The 18,963-nt window shown below is 41.5% G+C and overlaps 1 protein-coding gene across 9 annotated transcripts in view; it reads left to right on the plus strand.

Annotated features, from left to right (window-relative positions):
* Positions 1-18,963, plus strand: part of PASK (PAS domain containing serine/threonine kinase) — an 86,084-nt gene that overhangs the window by 1,410 nt on the left and 65,711 nt on the right. For 8 of the 9 annotated variants that reach the window (XR_010590388.1, XR_010590387.1, XM_065557063.1 and 5 more), the window contains 9 exons: positions 1,967-2,168; positions 4,005-4,240; positions 6,028-6,198; positions 8,686-8,826; positions 9,426-9,560; positions 9,910-10,203; positions 10,566-10,734; positions 16,388-16,559; positions 17,325-18,628. Coding sequence is in view for 7 of the 9 variants with exons in the window: in XM_065557063.1 (XP_065413135.1) it covers positions 2,006-2,168; positions 4,005-4,240; positions 6,028-6,198; positions 8,686-8,826; positions 9,426-9,560; positions 9,910-10,203; positions 10,566-10,734; positions 16,388-16,559; positions 17,325-18,628 (2,785 nt within the window). In the remaining 2 variants the exon portion in view is untranslated. The remainder of the gene's footprint in view (positions 1-1,966; positions 2,169-4,004; positions 4,241-6,027; positions 6,199-8,685; positions 8,827-9,425; positions 9,561-9,909; positions 10,204-10,565; positions 10,735-16,387; positions 16,560-17,324; positions 18,629-18,963) is intronic. The other variant, XM_042857631.2, reaches the window with a different exon arrangement.

Consider the following 18,963-nt stretch of genomic DNA (forward strand, 5'->3'; position numbering starts at 1 on the left):
AATCTCTTTATCATGAAAGTTGAACTTACAAATGTAGAATTATGTCCAAAAAAGAACTGCATTCAAACATAAAACAATGTAAAACTTTAGAGCCTACAAGTCCACTCAGTCCTACTTCAGCCAATGGCTCAGACAAACAAGTTTTGTTATAACTTGCAGGAGATAATGCTGCCCTCTTCTTGATTGCAATGTCATCTGAAAGTGAGAAGAGGTGTTCGCATGACACTGTTGTAGCCAGTGTCACAAGATATTTACGTGCCAATGCGCTAAAGATTCAGATGTCCCTTCATGCTTCAGCCACCATTCCAGAGGACATGCGTCCATGCTGATGACGGGTATTGCTCAATAACAATCCAAAGCAGAGTGAACTGATGTATGTTCATTTTCATCATCTGAGTCAGATGCCACCAGCAGTTTGATTTTCTTTTTTTTGATGGTTCAGGTTCTGTAGTTTCTGCATTGGAGTGCTGCTTCTTTTAAGACTTCTGAAAGCATGCTCCACACCCCGTCCCAGTCAGATTTTGGAAGGGACTTCACATTCTTAAACCTTGGGTTGAGTGCTGTAGCTATTTTGAGAAATCTCACACTTCTTTGCGTTTTGTCAAATCTGCTGTGAAAGTGTTCTTAAAATGAACAATATGTGCTGGGTCATCATCCGAGACTGCTATAACACGAAATATATGGCAGAATGCGGGTAAAACAGAACAGGAGACATACAATTCTCCCCGAAGGAGTTCAGTCACAAATTTAATTAACGCACTATTTTTTTAATGAGCATCATCAGCATAGAAGCATGTCTTTTGGAATGGTGGCTGACGCATAAAGGGGTATACGAATGTTTAGCGTATTGGCATGTAAATACCGTGCAACACCAGCTTCAAAAGTGCCATGCGAATGCCTGTTCTCACTTTCAGGTGATCTAAATAAGAATTAGGCAGCAGTATCTCCCGTAAATGTAAACAAACTTGTTTGTCTTAGTGGTTGGCTGAACAAGAAGTAGGACTGAGTGAACTGGTAGGCTCTAAAGTTTTACATTGTTTTGTTTTTGAGGGCAAGTATGTAACAAAAAAAATCCACATTTGTAAGTTACACTTTCACATTAAAGAGATTGCACTACAGTACTTGTATGAGGTGAATTGAAAAATACTACTTATTTTGTTTATCATTTTTACAGTGCAAATATTTGTAATAAAAAATAATAAAGTGTATTCTGTGTTGTAATAGAAATCAATATATTTGAAAATGTAGAAAAATATCCAAAAATATTTAAAACATTTCAATTGGTATTCTATTGTTTAACAGTGCAATTAGTCACAATTAATTCTTTTGAGTTAATCGCGTGAGTTAACTGCGACTAATGGACTGCTCTAATTTTTAACTATATGTAACTGACCATTTTAATTCTCCTTTGCATATATATATTTGTGTGTGTGAAGATTAAGCACATGAATTCTGTGGGGACATATGTACCTCTTTTGTGTCTCCAGTTGTTAGATTGATGAAGCTATTGGATTAACAGTGATGTGGCTGAATTGTACTCTCTATGGATAGTTACAAAACGTCTAAGACTTGTCTGAAGCCCTAAGACTTTTATTGTTTAAAGAAAGTGATATCAGTAGAGGAGAGACACTTAATGTAGAGTGTAGCATTTACTTTGTCTCTTCCATTGTGAATTTGGAAACTACTAAATAGCTAGTTATACATAATAAAGATTGCTGAGAAATGAATCTTTCAGGGAAAGGTGGGTCTCCTTAAGGAAGACTAATACTGGAACAACAGTAAAAGTAGTGTGTGAGCAGCGGAGAGCCACACCAAAGGCTTATCTCTCCATGGAAAATCTTGTCCTCACCTCACCCTGTCTTTATTTTTCGTGGTGCAAACTGGGGAACATTGATGGCTGTCAGTATGCCGTGGAGTGTTCTCTCAATCATTGATCTCCTTGGTCTCTTCTATGTTTCCATTATAGATGGATTCCTAGCTGTGGTGTTCCAGCCAGGGTCTGAATATGGCAACCAAGGATTGTGTCTCCTCTGAAGAGGGAGCCTCATTAGAATTACCCCTTCCAGGACCGAGTGACTCTGATGAGCTGAGCAAATCCTACCCTTGGACCAATAAGAGTAGAAAAAGTGGGCTTTCCAGACTCTGCCGGAGTAAAGCTTCTTTGTCTGGTGATTATTGTGTAGCACTCTGAATTTGGCAATGTGAATTTATGAGTCAAGATATGTGTTTTTTCCAATGCCTTAAGACTTTCCCAATAAATTAGAAATGACACAGTTAAAGAAGTAATTGAAAAAACAAAACAAAAAAGAAACGTGTTCAGGAAGTTGTACCAAAGGGGCGAGGAGGAGGTGGTGGTTGAATCTAGAACAGATATAGGGATGTGGAAGGAATTTGACTACTTCTGAACCCAGAACATATACATGGGTTGGATGAAGGTCTTACTACATGGTGACTATTACCAGCATAATGGTTTATGTACCCTTATGTTGCCTTGTTTTAGACCAGAGGTTCTCAAACTGTGGTCCAAGTTCCATTCAGGTGGTCCGCAGATAGTTCCCTCTAAGGTGTGAACCTGGGGGCGGCTGCACATGAGAGAATGAATGGCCACCCACCTAATTAGTGGAGCTGCGCAGGCATGGCTCCACTAATTATGTGCCTGAACCCTGGAGAAGATGCACATGTAAGGTGAGGTGGTGGCCTTGGGGGGAATAGCGGGTAGTTGGGAGGGGGCAGTGGGGTGAGAAGAGGGGGTGAGAGGAATTTGGGATGTGCAGAGCTGCAGTGGCCAGAGAAAGAGGTGACTTTCCCCAGTTCCAGGGATGCGGCTGCCAGGGAGAGACGGCCCTTCTTCCCAGCCTCAGCTCTGTGGCTGGAGAGAGACCCCCCCCCTTCCTTCCCAGCCCCAGCTCGGGGGCTGCTCTGGTGGGGGAGAGACCCTTCTTCCCAGCCCAGCTTGGGGGCTGCCATGGCAATGGGGAGTGGGAGAGACCCCCCTCCTTGCCAGCCCTAGCTCGGGGGCTGCCGCAACAGGGGGGAGAGGGCACATCCATCACATTAGAAAGGTAAGGTTACTGATATTAAAATGAGTTGTGTGCTTTTTATTTGTAGAACAAAAAAACTTTTATTATTGAGGGTTTTTTTTAAATATATAACTCTTTTATCCAAAGTGTTTTACAATAGTTAGCTAACAGTACAAACAACATTTGGAAAGATCATTAAGTGGTTCGCCGAGACCCTCAGCAAGTTTCAAGTGGTCCGTGGGGGAAAAAAAGAGTTTGAGAACCACTGTTTTAGACACCTTCTCCGGTACTGCCTACCCCTGAAAGCTGCTTGTTCTTTTGGGAGTGAAATGACTTCATAGGTGACACTGTGATATTTCCTGAAGTAACTCTCTTTTGATGTAGGAGTTCTGAGAATTTCAGCACAGTCACTTGGCAAGATGTGCCCTACAGATGTTTGTTTGTTTGTTTGTTTGTTAGTAGTCAAAAGCATAGGTGGGTGAACAGCGCTTCCTCACCAGTTCCAGTGCTGCTGTAGTTATAAGCAGCTAATTAACTAGTTTCTGACTAAACAAATATTTAATGGGACAGGGTCTGTGTAAAAATCATTAATAACAGCTTAGATTATTAAAACTGAGAGAATTTTTAAAATCATCATTTGTTCTTTTCTCAGCTTGGCCAAAAGAAAATAGACTAGTGAAATAGTGCATGGGAACCAGTAACATCACATTTTTCCAGCCGTTGAGTCATAGATACTGGAATACTTAAATCTGATCCAAACAACTGATCTTATTAACATTAAAAATATGAAAACATTTCTATTTAATACTAGGCTTTTGATTTTAAAGAAAGATTTTCAAAACCTTAAATTTTTAGACTAAACTACTTGACAGTTGCTTCAATGGGTGATTGATCTTTCCCTGAAAATTGTCTCCCCACTAAATGTTCTTTTATATCAGACTTCTTTAGCTACAGAGACGTTCATCTTTTTTCCTTTTTTTCTAGAGGATGGATGGACTTCCTATTGCTTATCTTCACTGGCTGCTCACAACATTTGTTCTGGCAATCGTGGTAACCCTTGGGCTCATTTGGAACTTGCCTCCTTATCCTGTTCAGTCGGTAGCACCTCTTCTTGTTCCTTCTTGAATGTCCTGAGTGTAGAGGAATCCCTCCAGTCGCTCCCAGCTGCTGTGTGCAACCCAAATAAAGCCATCTTCACTGTGGATGTCAGGACAACAGAGGTACAGGGAGTCCTCAACTTTATGACGTTCGTCTTACGATGAACAGCACTTAGACATTTCTGAATTGACACCCTGATTTGACTTACGACAATTGGTTTCGACTTTATGACGCTCCGTCCCGCAATGGAGTGGATTGCGTTTCCGAGTTATGACGTTTTGACTTAGGATGCAATTTTCAGGACCAATTGTGTCTTAAGTCCGAGGACTGCCTTTACCAGCCTTTTACCATGGCTGTAGCAGGATCACCCACTAAAAATGAGCTTTGTATAGTTCTGTTATAAACCACATAGCTTTATGAAGATTCAGACTTGTGTAATTTTTACTTGTATATGTAACGGAACTCGTAGTCATTATCATGTCTTTAAAATATGTGAGATTTATGTATCCCAAGAATAGTTTATAATTGGCAAAATGCACAAGACAAGATCAGACAGAACACTGATCTCTTGAGCCCTTTTCAAGCAGAGTAGGGGAAAATAAAACTGTAGGGCAAACTTTAATACAAATTATAAAATTTAAAAATACACCTCTACCCTGATATAACGTGGCCCGATATAACGTGGTAAAGCAGCGCTCCTGGGGGGCGGGGCTGTGAACTCCAGTGGATCAAAGCAAGTTTGATATAACGTGGTTTCACCTATAACGCAATAAGATTTTTTTGGTTCCCGAGGACAGCGTTATATCGGGGTAGGGGTGTACTTGGAGTTCTCTGTACTTAGTGCTATATTCATTTAAGCTTATGGCCAGTGTATCTAGATGACTGAAAGTTTAGGCTTTTCTCATGCAGACATAGGTCCTACACTGAGTATGTAAAATGCTCTTTGTGGTACAAAATCGCTTTAAGAACTGTAGACACTGTGTGGTTAATGCACCTTTTGAAGGTCTGGAGCAGGTCACTTTATTTAAAATAAAAAAGACTGGTCAGCTGCAAGCAGCAGTTGCAGCCGCAGTAAGCTGGAGACAGAACTGTGCTTGATGTAGCTTGTAAAGAAGGACCCTTTCACTGTGCTAACTGGATTATTTTACTGTAATCAATTTAAAGGAATTGTAATTAAGTTAAGAGCAAGGGTTGGCTAATTGGATTTTGGATACTAGTCTGCAGGTTGCTGATCAATTGTTTCTGCTGTTAGATCTATCTAAAACTATAGTCCTATTTAGGATTTACTTGTAAATATAACATAATTTTATTTCACTAGATAGTCTTGTTTTCACAGGCCAAACAGCTGGAGGGCGCCGAGTAGTATACAAGAAAGGGAGAAAGATAAAAGGAACGCTGTGTCTCTGTTTCATTTACCAGATATGTGACTATGGCTTTGTCTATACGACACGGCTTTTAGCGACACAGCTGTGTTGCTAAAAGTCAGGCAGTGTAAACGCTATTTGTCAGCACTTTTGCCAGCAAAATACTTCCACCGCCTACGAGCGGGGTTCATGTTGTCGACAGGAGAGCGCTCCCGCTGACAAGGAGCCATTTACACTGCCACTTGCCATGGCAAACTTTTGTCTTTTGGGGGGCTTTTTTAAGCACCTGTGAATGACAAAACTTTTGTCATTCAGTTGGCAGTGTAGACAAAGCCTGAAACAGCCGATTATCATTAAAATTGAAACAGACATAGGAATACTACTAAGTATGAAGTGAAATATGTAGCAGGTTTCAGAATAAAAGTAGGACCTATCATTTCCAACTTCCATTGAGAGAAGATGTGACATAATGAAATATTAGACCAGCCACCTGGTAGGAGAACTAGAAATAAAATTCTTACTGCATTCTTTTGCCTCTCTTCTAGATTCTCGTTGCCAATGACAAAGCCTGCAAGCTCCTTGGGTACAGTAGTCACGAGCTGATTGGCCAGAAGCTATCCCAGTTAATATCAAAATCTACTCCGGGTATAGTGGAGGCCCTAGGGGAGGAACATGTGGAGGCTGATGGATATGCAGCTGTGGTTTCTGGAACAGTGGTGTGTGAGATGTTCAAGCAAATAATCCCTTACAGAAGTACCCTTGTGTGATTATTTCAATTTAACTCTTCAGTGTCCTCCAGTACATGTCCCTGGGTTAGAGGTAACCTTTTGTCACTATTTGACAGTGGTGGAGGCTTTTATTTTTGAAAAGAAGCTTATAAACATCTTTTGCCTTTTTAATTCTGGCTTATGTAGTCCATTTGGGAGGCACGCGTAAGATTCTTCCTTGTGTCAACTTGTATAGTCAGGATGACTCTTGCTCAAATGAATTCATAATGGACACTAGCCAATGTTAATGGCTCAACATAGAACAGTTTAATACTAATGCAAGATTCCCAAGGGCTGTCTCAATGTAATTTAAAAAAAAAATTAAACTCTTAAATTGCATTCCATGAATTCTAATAGTTATCAAAGCTGTCAAATGCCATGAAATATCTGAGGATATATATGGCAAAACACTTAACTGAAAATTAAAGAACAATTGATATCTTGCCTTCAAGGGAATATAATAAGCCATAAAGTATGTGGAACTGTCTGAGAGAAATGTCTCAAAAAAAGCCTTTTTTCTGCTATTGTTCACAGTTATTGCGTGTGCAAATATTCTGGAGGGAAAACGAGCTCATATCCTCTCTGCAGGTCTTCTCTTTTAAAAGAGATTTACAACACTTAAGAACTACAGCTGTCTCAGCCCTAAAACAAGTTTGGGGAGAAAAGTGAAGGTTTGGTTGGCTGAGGCCCCAGAATAAAAATTAGCATTTCTGGCAGCTGTTCAACTCAAAATTTGTGCTATTAAATATATTTTAGAGACTTCTTGTGGTGTAGTATAAATACATAAACCCTTTCTATCACAAAACTAGTAAGGCCTGATATGAACAGGGCAGGGGGGAAAAGGGAGTAAACCTCATATGAAAGAATCCTCTTGTTTGAGAGGAATCTATTCCAACAAGAAATGAAACTGGCATTTTTGCAGTTGAAATTAATAAAGCTACTGTTGAAGTTGAGTCTGCTGGTTTATTTCCACAATAACGCCACCAATAACTCGTCTTGCAAGGATCCAGCTGCTCTTTTGGTTATTGTAACTTACTGAGATTCCCATAAGGAATGCATCTTTGGATGTATGGTGTTAGAGTATCATTTTTAAAAAGGCATGCAAAAGTTGGGAAACACCTTGATCTTTTTTCTGAGGTTGAAGAGAACAACATAGTGTGTGTGATCAGTGAGCTATTTGCAAACCTTCGGCCCTTTATATTAGAGCCATATTTATTCTAACAAAGCAAAAACACTGGATCTTACTGAGGACTCCATGTTGATTGTCCATGTCAGGTGTGAGGTTTAAAAACAAAGCTGTTATCCAAGCACACAGAAGTTTTAATGTTTCATGCTCTTTCAATGGCTGAGTAACTTAAACAACTTTATTTGTAACAGCATTTCAGCAAAGCCGCAATATTGGAGATACAAATGTATAAATATGCAGCTTGCATATTGCTGATATGCATGCACTGAATGTGCTGTGGTCTCGTTTTTAGTGTCTGTTTGCATGCTTATACACTGAAAGGGACGATAGGAAATAGTTCAAGACTTAAAGGCATTAGGTAGGATCTTTGGCTGCAGCCAAAGAGCACCAAGTGCAGTGTAGGAACAGTGCGTACGAAGGAGTTGCTTTTGTCTCCTGTAATCCTTCGTAGGTGCAGGCTTTTGCTGTAACTTAGAACAGACTCAAAGATGTTCTAAATTATTCCAGTTGTCAGTGCCCCCAAGAAGGGTAGAGTAACATTGGCCAGAGAGTGCCTCATTGTATGGTGCCAACTGCTATCTTCTGTTTTTAGTTTACACAAAAAAGAGGAAGCTTGATTTAACTCCGGGGTTCTCAAACTGGGGGTCGGGACCCCTCAGGGGATTGCAAGGTTTTTATATGGGGGGTTGCAAGCTGTCAGCCTCCAACCCAAACCCCGCTTTGCATCCAGCATTTATAATGGTGTTAAATATATAAAAAAGTGTTTTTAATTTATAAGGGGGGGGTTGCATTGAGAGGCTTGCTATGCGAAAGGGGTCACCAGTACAAAAGTTTGAGAACCACTGATTTAACTGGTCCTTCATGTGTTAGTGCTTTATAAGTATAGTGGGATTGCCCCAAGATTACCACTTTGTCTCACTTGTAGTTCATCTCAGATATGACAGCTCAGCTTTGCTTTGCAATCCTATAGTCCTGCCCAGAACTGTTTGTCAAACCCCCTATAGTACAAATGGAGGTTCCCAATTACCTGAATGTTTTGGCGAATGCAAGAGGAATTGGCACCATTAAGGAAGACTTTTTCACTTTGCCCTGTTCAAAAAATTAATAAAGATCCCTTATCTTGCATTTCTAACAGCAAGAGAGAGACATCTCAGATTGAAATCTTATTCAGCTCTCATTGCCCTGAAGCTGTTGGTAGGTAAAAAGAGACATGTTGGTATACTGTATTTAATGCTGATTTCTGTTAACAGGTGGATGTTATAGGACATAGCAATGAGAAGATCCCTGTCTCAGTCTGGGTGAGGAGAATGAGAAGCAAGGACAACCGATGCTGTGTGGTTGTGCTGGAACCAGTGGAAAGACTCTCTGCCTCTGTTTCCTTCAGAAGTGATGTGAGTGTTCTGTTCTATTAGTCACAAAATGTCAGAGCAATTTGACATAAAAGAGCTTTTGTGCAAGTGAGGGGGTCTTAAAAGCCTTAACAGACAATTTAGTACTCATGACTATGAAAGATGTATGTAGTACTGGCTAGAGCCAGGTGTAGTGTGGGCAGACTCTGCAAATTTCTCCCACGCAGCTGTGCCAGTTCATCTCAGTCTTGACTTGCACTTTCTAACATGATTAGCTGAGTGGTCTCTCCTCAAGGCACACTTTGCAGTGGAATAGATGGAATACTGCAGGTGAATTAACAGACATGATTGTAAATCTTTGTGTACAAGCACTTTTTGTTGGGGGAAATCTCAGATTCTGTTTTTCCACTTGCCTCATGTGGATTTTAGCTACATTTGGTTTCCGTGCATAAAAATAGTGTCAGAGTGGCACTGTATCATGCCGCATCTGCTTACTGAATCAGTGATTGTTACTGGTATTGTCTCTCTTCATGCGCACTTCCAGCCATATTGTTTGATATTGGCATAAACTGCTGTTTGGGAATGGTGTGGCCTGTGGTTAAAACATTACAATTATGAGGGTCATGTGAACTCTTTTTAAGGGAGAGATTACATCGTGTGACCTTCTTTTTGCACATCTCCATGGTTACACATCATTGGAAGAAGTAGTTGGGCACTACATAACAGACCTGATTCCTTCGCTGCAGATCCCTCCTCCTGGCAAGAAAATTCCAAAGGTACTGTGTGATCTATCAACTAAGCTGTTCCTTGCTCTTCTCTCTTGTGATATAAATATTGCACAGTCTTCATATTTCATATGCGTTGGCTTTCTCTAGTTGGGTAACAAATAGAGCCTTTGGTGGCAGATTTAGCACCTAAGACCTAAGTCTCCTGATAATGGCTATGGAGTTGTTGGTTGCTGTTCAGTGTTTCCTAGCTAGGTAATGAGGTAGGGCTTTCACTGCAGAATCTCTCCTAGTGAAATAACACATTCTCCCCTCTACCCCCCCCACCCCCCCGACCCGGAAAGCTTTCCTGTGCATAACCTGATGTGCATGCTGTAATGTAAAGTGTTTCTCTTTTTAGAATCTCAAGATCCAGAGATCTGTAGGTCGAGCCAGGGAGGGCACAACATTTCCTCTCAGTTTAAAGCTGAGGGCTAGCCTTCCTGATGAGAACCAAGTCCCAGTGGTTGAGGATGGACTCCTACAGGAGTGCAAGACAGGATCTTCCACAGACTATTCTTACTCTGCCACTGTCTGGGTTTTCACTGCCATCAGTGGGCTTATCACACTCCAACAAGATGGGACCATCTATGGCATCAACAACAGTTTTGCTTTAATGCTGTTTGGCTATGAGAGAAAGGAGCTGCTGGGAAAGGTGAGGCCTGAATTCTCATCCCTCCTCCCCCCCCCCAAAATGATTGGTGTGTCTTAATGATCTCAAGTCTGCCAGCAAAAGAATCTATTCCACTTGCTCAGTTAGAACTGCTGTTTTCAACAAATAAGTGTGGGATGGTCGTTGGTGCATAAGTTAACTTCTGAACAAAGGATTGCCAAATTTTAAGTATGCGGGAGCAGACTATGCAATCTCTTGTCTTCCATCACTGTTGTGGATCATGTTTGTCTGACTTCCCACAAGGATCAGATTGGATTGCTTTCTCCACCAGCACAGGTTATTGGCATCTGTCACCAACCAGTGAGGAGTCAGTCTGGTTCATACTGTTGTACTCTGTATTTTAGAACATCACCTTCCTGATTCCTGGTTTCTGTAACCACATGGATAGAATTGATGAATCCTCCTTGCCATTTCCCCCTCTTGATGATTGCATGGAGACAGAAAATGGACGAACCTCTGGAGATATTAAAAGAGCCCAGCGGGGAGACTGTTGTATAGCAGATAGTAGTGAAGGTAAAATGACCTGAAAGGGGAGAAGCATGTCACTGAAAATGGTTGTGTGTGCTATGAAATCATTGGATTTCTGTATAGTTGAAACCACGTGTTTGAAATAATCAGTTACATTGCATGGATGGAAACTTGATTTTACTTCTACTTCCCTCTGCATTTCTAATGGCAAGGAACCAAAGAACATGCCAGTTCAGAAATAATTATACCAAGAATAAATAATACTTTGCATGTATAGCATCCTTTTTTCTCAAAGCACTTTAAAACGTTTGAAATGTAACTGGCTTGACAGAAGTGTCGGTATGCAGAAGTCTACTGTATTAGCATTTTAAAGGAGAACCTTAATATTGGTTAGCCAATATTTGGATCTTTGCTGGTTTGTTTCTGTTAAGAGGAGAAAGTGCTGATGAGTCAGGTATATTATTTGGTGCAATCCTGTCTATTTACAAAGAATGGAAACACCTTTCTGTTCCCCTGAACACAATAGGAACAAATTGGAGACAGTTTATTTCTTTGCTTACAGTTTCCAAGTGTACCTTTCCAGACAGGGCCCTGTCTACAAGAAGCTCTTTCTCTCTCTGCTTCCTTGCTATCACTGCTTCTCTGGCTTTCTCATGGCTTTTCTTGCTCTGACACACAGTGGCATTCCGAACAATGCTCCAGCCCCTGCATTTGAAATCTGTTCCCAGGGATCATCTTCTTCTTCTCCCTGAGCTAGTTTGTGTTCAGGCCTTCCGTGTGGCCTGTGCTTTGGATGGTTGCTTCTATTGTTTCAGCTATCTTATTCCATAAATGAGTTTAATTGCTTCTTCCATTCAGCCAGAATAAAGGGCAGCTGGCATGCCCTTCAGCAGTATGTGATTGTCTATGGATCAAATACACACTTGTTGTCAGCCAGCAACATCCTCCAAATAAGTCAAATACAAAAGAACAGTAAAAGTATTTTAAAGATGACAGAAGAATTCTCAGTCAAGTAGAGTTGCCATGTTGGAGAATGCATTTGTGAGCTGAATACCTGTGGTGGGGGAAGCAAGAAATTTATCAAGTTGCTCAGTCCATTTGTCATTGTAGTTAAAATTCTAGTTTAACAAAAGAGCTCTTGTTGGTGTTTTGGTTAGTTAATTTTACTACTTAATGGAGCTGTTAAAATAATAGACCTGGTGTTACAGCGTCTTGCTAAATTCCTTGCTTTTTCATGCATTGAAATCAGAGCTGTATTTCCAAAGTCATAGTGTACATCTTCCAAAATGAGCTCCTTCTGAGAAATAGCTATGCAATGGCAGCTACCACTGTGATCGCTCTCAGCTGGAAACAGTGGTGAGTATTTCTAAGAATTCTCCCGGAAATTCACTTTTAATATGCTGAAATACTTTTGTCTAACAAATGAGCAATTACTGCAATCTAAGGCATTCTTGCTAATCACACTATTTTTCTTATAGCAAATTCTTAAGGTGTGTGGCTTTATTTTGCATGCTTCTTTTTGAAGAAGAAAAGGCGAGGGGAATGGCTTTGGTTACTGTGTTCAGCAAACTTCTAGCTGTCACTGATGCACACAACCATTCTATAAGATTCCTTATATTTAAAAGTACCTCTGGCTGCTTACTCTGATCACATTTCAGCAGTATGTCTTCCCACCCACTCTGTTTTGTCTCTGTTCTTTTCCCTTTCCCTCTGTAGCAGCTGCTCTCTGGCACCAAATACGTATGTATTGATGAGGATCAGTGGCTTTTCAAAAGTGCTATTGTCATCTGTTAATGACATAACTTAGAGCTTTCCTTTTGAAAGCAAACCCATGACCTCCAATGCAAGCTTTTATTACTGCAGTGGACTTGACTCATAGAATTACTTCCAAATCCTGGTGGTTTGGCTGCTTTGGATAGCATTTACTTTATCCAGAATCGTCACAGAAGCAATGTCGAAGTTTCCATTATAAACACTGTCTCCATAATCTCAGACTTTTAAAAGTATTCTCCTTCTGCATGGGTATTTTCCATGCTGGGTCTCAATGCAAAGATAGATGAAGATATTTTAAAGAGCGTCTGAGCATAATACTTTTGTGGACAAACGTGAAATTGTGTGTGTGTGTATTGTACAGGTGAGAAGTAAGTTAGAAATTTAAGCAAAACAAAGTCTTAAAGTGTTTCAGAAGGCTGGCTTTTCTACAGTAAATTCCAGATTGATTCATGTTATAATCCAAGACAAAGGACTCTCATTTCTCCGTTTCTGCAAACTGTAGAGGTTCAAATTATAGTTTGAGTGTGTGTTAGAGTATTTTGGTACTACACCCTTTGGTAAGCCATTAAGGGCTAATTTTGCTACAAGAGTAACTCCAATGGAGTTATGCTTACAGAGAATTTTGGTCCTAAATAATAAAATTAGAGATCTGAGATGAGTGAACTATTATATGTTGTCAAGTATCAGAGGGGTAGCCGTGTTAGTCTGAATCTGTAAAAAGCAACAGAGGGTCCTGTGGCACCTTTAAGACTAACAGAAGTATTGGGAGCATAAGCTTTCGTGGCTAAGAACCTCACTTCTTCAGATGCAAGTAATGGAAATCTCCAGAGGCAGCTATGAATCAGTATGGAGATAAAGAGGTTAGTTCAAACAGGGAGGGTGAGGTGCTCTGCTAGCAGTTGAGGTGTGAACACCAAGGGAGGAGAAACTGCTTCTGTAGTTGGATAGCCATTCATAGTCTTTGTTTAATCCTGATCTGATGGTGTCAAATTTGCAAATGAACTGGAGCTCTGCAGTTTCTCTTTGGAGTCTGGTCCTGAAGTTTTTTTGCTGTAAGATGGCTACCTTTAAATCTGCTATTGTGTGGCCAGGGAGGTTGAAGTGTTCTCCTACAGGTTTTTGTATATTACCATTCCTGATATCTGACTTGTGTCCATTTATCCTTTTGCGTAGTGACTGTCCAGTTTGGCCAATGTACATAGCAGAGGGGCATTGCTGGCATATGATGGCATATATAACATGGCATATGATGGCATATATAACATTGGTGGACGTGCAGGTGAATGAGCCGGTGATGTTGTAGCTGATCTGTGATGGTGTTTCTGGTGTAGATATGTGGGCAGAGTTGGCATCGAGGTTTGTTGCATGGGTTGGTTCCTGAGTTAGAGTTGTTATGGTGCGGTGCGTGGTTGCTGGTGAGAATATGCTTAAGGTTGGCAGGTTGTCTGTGGGCGAGGACTGGCCTGCCTCCCAAGGTCTGTGAAAGTGAGGGATCATTGTCCAGGATGGGTTGTAGATCACTGATAATGCGTTGGAGAGGTTTAAGCTGAGGACTGTAGGTGATGGCCAGTGGAGTTCTGTTGGTTTCTTTTTTGGGCCTGTCTTGTAGCAGGAGGCTTCTGGGTACACGTCTGGCTCTGTTGATTTGTTTCCTTATTTCCTTGTGTGGGTATTGTAGTTTTGAGAATGCTTGGTGAAGATCTTGTAGGTGTTGGTCTCTGTCTGAGGGGTTGGGGCAGATGCGATTGTACCTCAGTGCTTGGCTGTAGACGATCGATTGTGTGGTGTGACCGGGGTGGAAGCTGGAGGCATAAAGGTAGGCGTAGCGGTTGGTGGGTTTTCGGTATAGGGTGGTGGTAATGTGGCCATCGCTTATTTGTACGGTGGTGTCTAGGAAGTAGACCTAACAAATAAGCGATGGCCACATTAACACCACCCTATACCGAAAACCCACCAACCGCTACGCCTACCTTTGCACCTCCACCTTCCACCCCGGTCACACCACACAATCGATCGTCTACAGCCAAGCACTGAGGTACAATCGCATCTGCCCCAACCCCTCAGACAGAGACCAACACCTACAAGATCTTCACCAAGCATTCTCAAAACTACAATACCCACACATGGAAATAAAGAAACAAATCAACAGAGCCAGACGTGTACCCAGAAGCCTCCTGCTACAAGACAGGCCCAAAAAAGAAACCAACAGAACTCCACTGGCCATCACCTACAGTCCTCAGCTTAAACCTCTCCAACGCATCATCAGTGATCTACAACCCATCCTGGACAATGATCCCTCACTTTCATAGACCTTGGGAGGCAGGCCAGTCCTCTCCCACAGACAACCTGCCAACCTTAAGCATATTCTCACCAGCAACCACGCACCGCACCATAACAACTCTAACTCAGGAACCAACCCATGCAACAAACCTCGATGCCAACTCTGCCCACATATCTACACCAGAAACACCATCACAGGACCTAACCAGATCAGCTACAACATCACCGGCTCATTCACCTGCACGTCCACCAATGTTATATATGCCATCATATGCCAGCAATGCCCCTCTGCTATGTACATTGGCCAAACTGGACAGTCACTACGCAAAAGGATAAATGGACACAAGTCAGATATCAGGAATGGCAATATACAAAAACCTGTAGGAGAACACTTCAACCTCCCTGGCCACACAATAGCAGATGTAAAGGTGGCCATCTTACAGCAAAAAAACTTCAGGACCAGACTCCAAAGAGAAACTGCAGAGCTCCAGTTCATTTGCAAATTTGACACCATCAGATCAGGATTAAACAAAGACTATGAATGGCTATCCAACTACAGAAGCAGTTTCTCCTCCCTTGGTGTTCACACCTCAACTGCTAGCAGAGCACCTCACCCTCCCTGTTTGAACTAACCTCGTTATCTCCATACTGATTTATACCTGCCTCTGGAGATTTCCATTACTTGTATCTGAAGAAGTGAGGTTCTTACCCAAGAAAGCTTATGCTCCCAATACTTCTGTTAGTCTTAAAGGTGCCACAGGACCCTCTGTTGCTTTTTATTATATGTTGGTCATTTGCACAAGGCAAATGGCAGCTGTTTGAGGCTTTAGGATTATTGGCTTCACATTTCCCTCTAGTTCTCAGCTTTGTCCTCTGGTTCCTTTTTGAATGTGGTGACTGGAACCAAAAGGAATTGTTGGACTTTCAGTCTGCGAAATAGATTCTGGGAGGAACTTTTCTTGTTTAGTCTAGATTTAGTCACTTTGTATCTTCATTTTGTGGCTGTATACAGCCTAGTTTAGCTGTATGTAGTTTTGGCAATGTCTGTTTACTTTACCTCGCATCCTCACTTGCATTCTGGTTCCCTTTGGATATTTTTGCCCTGTAACAGACCCCTGTTTCTGTTCTATGAGTCTTTCCTTAAACCTTTGAGCTTTGTTCTCCTTTCTATCCTAGATGTGCAATTTGGGTGAATTAAGGTTACCATAGCAAACAGAACTTTGTTTTTTTTTCTTGATTTTGGAGTGGTTTGAAATAACTTTAATGTTAAATAATGTAAATTCTCTTGTATTGCATTTGTCATAGGCTTTTCGTGGGGATCTGAGATTCCCTTTCCCAGGTTTGAACAGAGTGGTAAATCCAAAAGTAGTGCTCAGGTTCTTCACCTACCCAGTGGTTTCAGGGCTGATGCTTTCTTCTGTTTTTCTCCACCTATGTGTTTGATGCTTTAGCACTCTACCATGCTTTCCTGGGAAGCTAAGTTGTGACCCCCCCCTTTGTCACCTGGGTCAGTTCAACTCTTTAAACTATTAGGTACTAGATACAGAGCAGGGCCATTCCCAGGCTTCTTGAGCTATGAAAGCTGACATATCTGCAATAAAGACTAAATCTGAAGCATTGTCTCATTTAATCTTGTTTGTTACAGATGCCAGTCTCTTGCTTGCTGGAGATGCAGTCCTCCTGCTACATGATAAGCAGAAACTAGCAAGGAGCCAGGCAGAAGAGATTTTCGCTAGTGCAGAGACCTGGCTGAACAGTGGGAGCAGTTTGCCATCTACTCTCTCATCACCTGCAGTGACATCCACACATTTAAATGAGTAGGTCTTATATGTGCACCGTCACAGCTTCTATAAACCAAGACAGTTAGCAACAACTGCAAGAAATATTGTTCCATTATTTGTAAACTGAACTAGGAGGCGTCAGGACAGTGTTAGCCTCCTGTACTTGGTTTTCTGCAGCTGAGTTGCTTTATCTGCCTTGCAGATACCATCTTGCCCATCTCTGCTGCTTCTTTAGTCCTACCCATACTCAGCCTGTTAGATTACCCACTACCACCACTCTGACCTTTAAGGATCACTTTCTCCCCAGCTAAAAGTGATACCTAGCTTCTGTCTGCACTAGGTCAGGAACAGATTTAAAGAAGTGTTTAAACTCAATTCCAGCTAAACCAATTTCTAACATTGGTTGGCCCCATTTATGCTATCCAGCAAAAATGTTCTAGGAACTAGTCTAGCCGGAACTACGTTTTAAACAGTGTTCCGTCCTTCTCAGAGTCACTATATGCTGTGTAAAAGTCTTGGTTCATTTAGTACTTAGTCTTCCCATAGAACTTTGCACTCTATTAGTATGACAGCCATCTATTTCTTAGACAGTCTATTGGAACAATGTTTAGCAGCCTGTTCCATATGCTAACTTTAGCCATTCCTTTGCATTAAGACTGGATTTTCCATGAACTGGGAAGTCTGCACCAAGAGTTTCCTACTGAATCTTATAAAAAAAGCCATGTGCAAGTTGTGTATTGATGAATTCTTTCTCATTCTTTTCTGGCCCTGACATGAATGACACATTTGAATCCCCTATAGTGTGGACTGTATGGCTACTGGTGGCCTGCCAGCCACAGATGAACAGCCATTGCCTGAGAGCCAGCATGATGGCGTCTTCACGGTGATGGAAACTGCAGAAACTAATAACTCACCCCAGAGGCTCTCTGCAGCAGACTCTCCCAAACTATCTGATTCAAAACAATCAGTTTTCGGTCAGGATACAGAAGCCTCAATGAGAGACCGTGATGGTCCAGTACCATCTGAGACTCAGCAGGTGAACGTTGATGTGACCAGTAGCTTTTCTGACCTGCTGCAGGAAGAACATAAAGTCCTTGTGGATTTAGATAGCCAATTGAGCTCTAGGTTACCATATGAAACCATGAAGTGTCAATTTTTCTCTGGACCTCAGGGAAAGGCTACTTTACTACTGGACCCTCAGATGCCTGTTCCCTGCAGATTAGAAGAAACTGAGACCAGTGATTTGAATAGATCTTTGTGTGATGCTACCTGTCTCTCATTTGGGACACCAACACTAGATGAACCGTGGCTTGGGGCAACATCTTACTGCAGACAAGATGTGCAAGCCCATGTGATTACAGAGCAGTTTGCAAATACAAAGTCGATGAGTGGGACAAGAAACTCCAGCTTTGAGCAGATGACAATAGAAAACTCCAAACTGACTGATTGTTCATCCTTCCTTCCTGTTGGAAGGAGTAATATCCAAGATGTTTGTTCAGGAAGTCTACTAGCTTGTGATGCCTCTGCTTTGGGGGCTGCCATTAATTTCAAAGAAATCCAAGAACAGGGCACTAAGATAAATTGCATTTGCGAAGGCGTTAAGGAACTGGACCTGAACATTGGTGCAGAGCTGACTTCAGCCAATTGTTCAGATGCTACTTCAGATCTTCTAAGGACACACTTGCCTGATGTGGTGGATTGTGACTTAGATATGGACAGCCCCCTGGCCCAGAAGACTAATTCCTCTACAATTGAACAGGAAGAGCTCCTGTTGAATAGCACTTCCCCAAAGAGTGGCCAGGGGTGGTTGAACTTCATCAGACATTTGAAAAATATTCAAGAGGATTCCTCCAGAACATCTCCTTCAGTGCCTAAAAGTGCTGCAGAGAACATGGGGGATCATCTGAATGGAAGTCCTCTGAACAATGATGTGAATCCCCAAGAAGACTTTCTGCTGTTCAAGCAGCAGAACTTGAAAATGCAAGTAATATCCACTCCTGTGAAACCAGAAGCTACATTATCTCCGTCAGTTCCTTTGCTTGTATCCAAGATCCTGGAAGGCAGCTACGCTGGGAACTGCTATCACAGAGATGGTTCACGACTAAGTAAGTTTAAACCAATGATAATTTCTGACCCTTTGAAGCTTTTCATTAGACACACTTCTTTTCCTTTCTGAAAGAAGGCAAATGATTCTGGGATAGAGGATGGGAGGAGGCTTTGGAGTTACAGGAGGAAAAAGGTTCCTCTGTGGGCCAGTCTGTTTTCATTGTCCAAATGGAGTGAAATGCAAAGTAAGTAGCATAAATGATGAAGAGTAAATTTCTCTTAAAATTTAATTGATTGATTTAGTAATCTCAGGTGGTGGTCAAAACAGAATTAAGGAATCTTGGTTTTTGTTTTTGCCAGATATTTTATGTGACAATACCCTTTAATTGGAAAG

Source organism: Chrysemys picta, chromosome 9 (genome assembly GCF_011386835.1).
Source record: "Chrysemys picta bellii isolate R12L10 chromosome 9, ASM1138683v2, whole genome shotgun sequence".
Lineage (NCBI taxonomy): Eukaryota > Metazoa > Chordata > Testudines > Emydidae > Chrysemys > Chrysemys picta.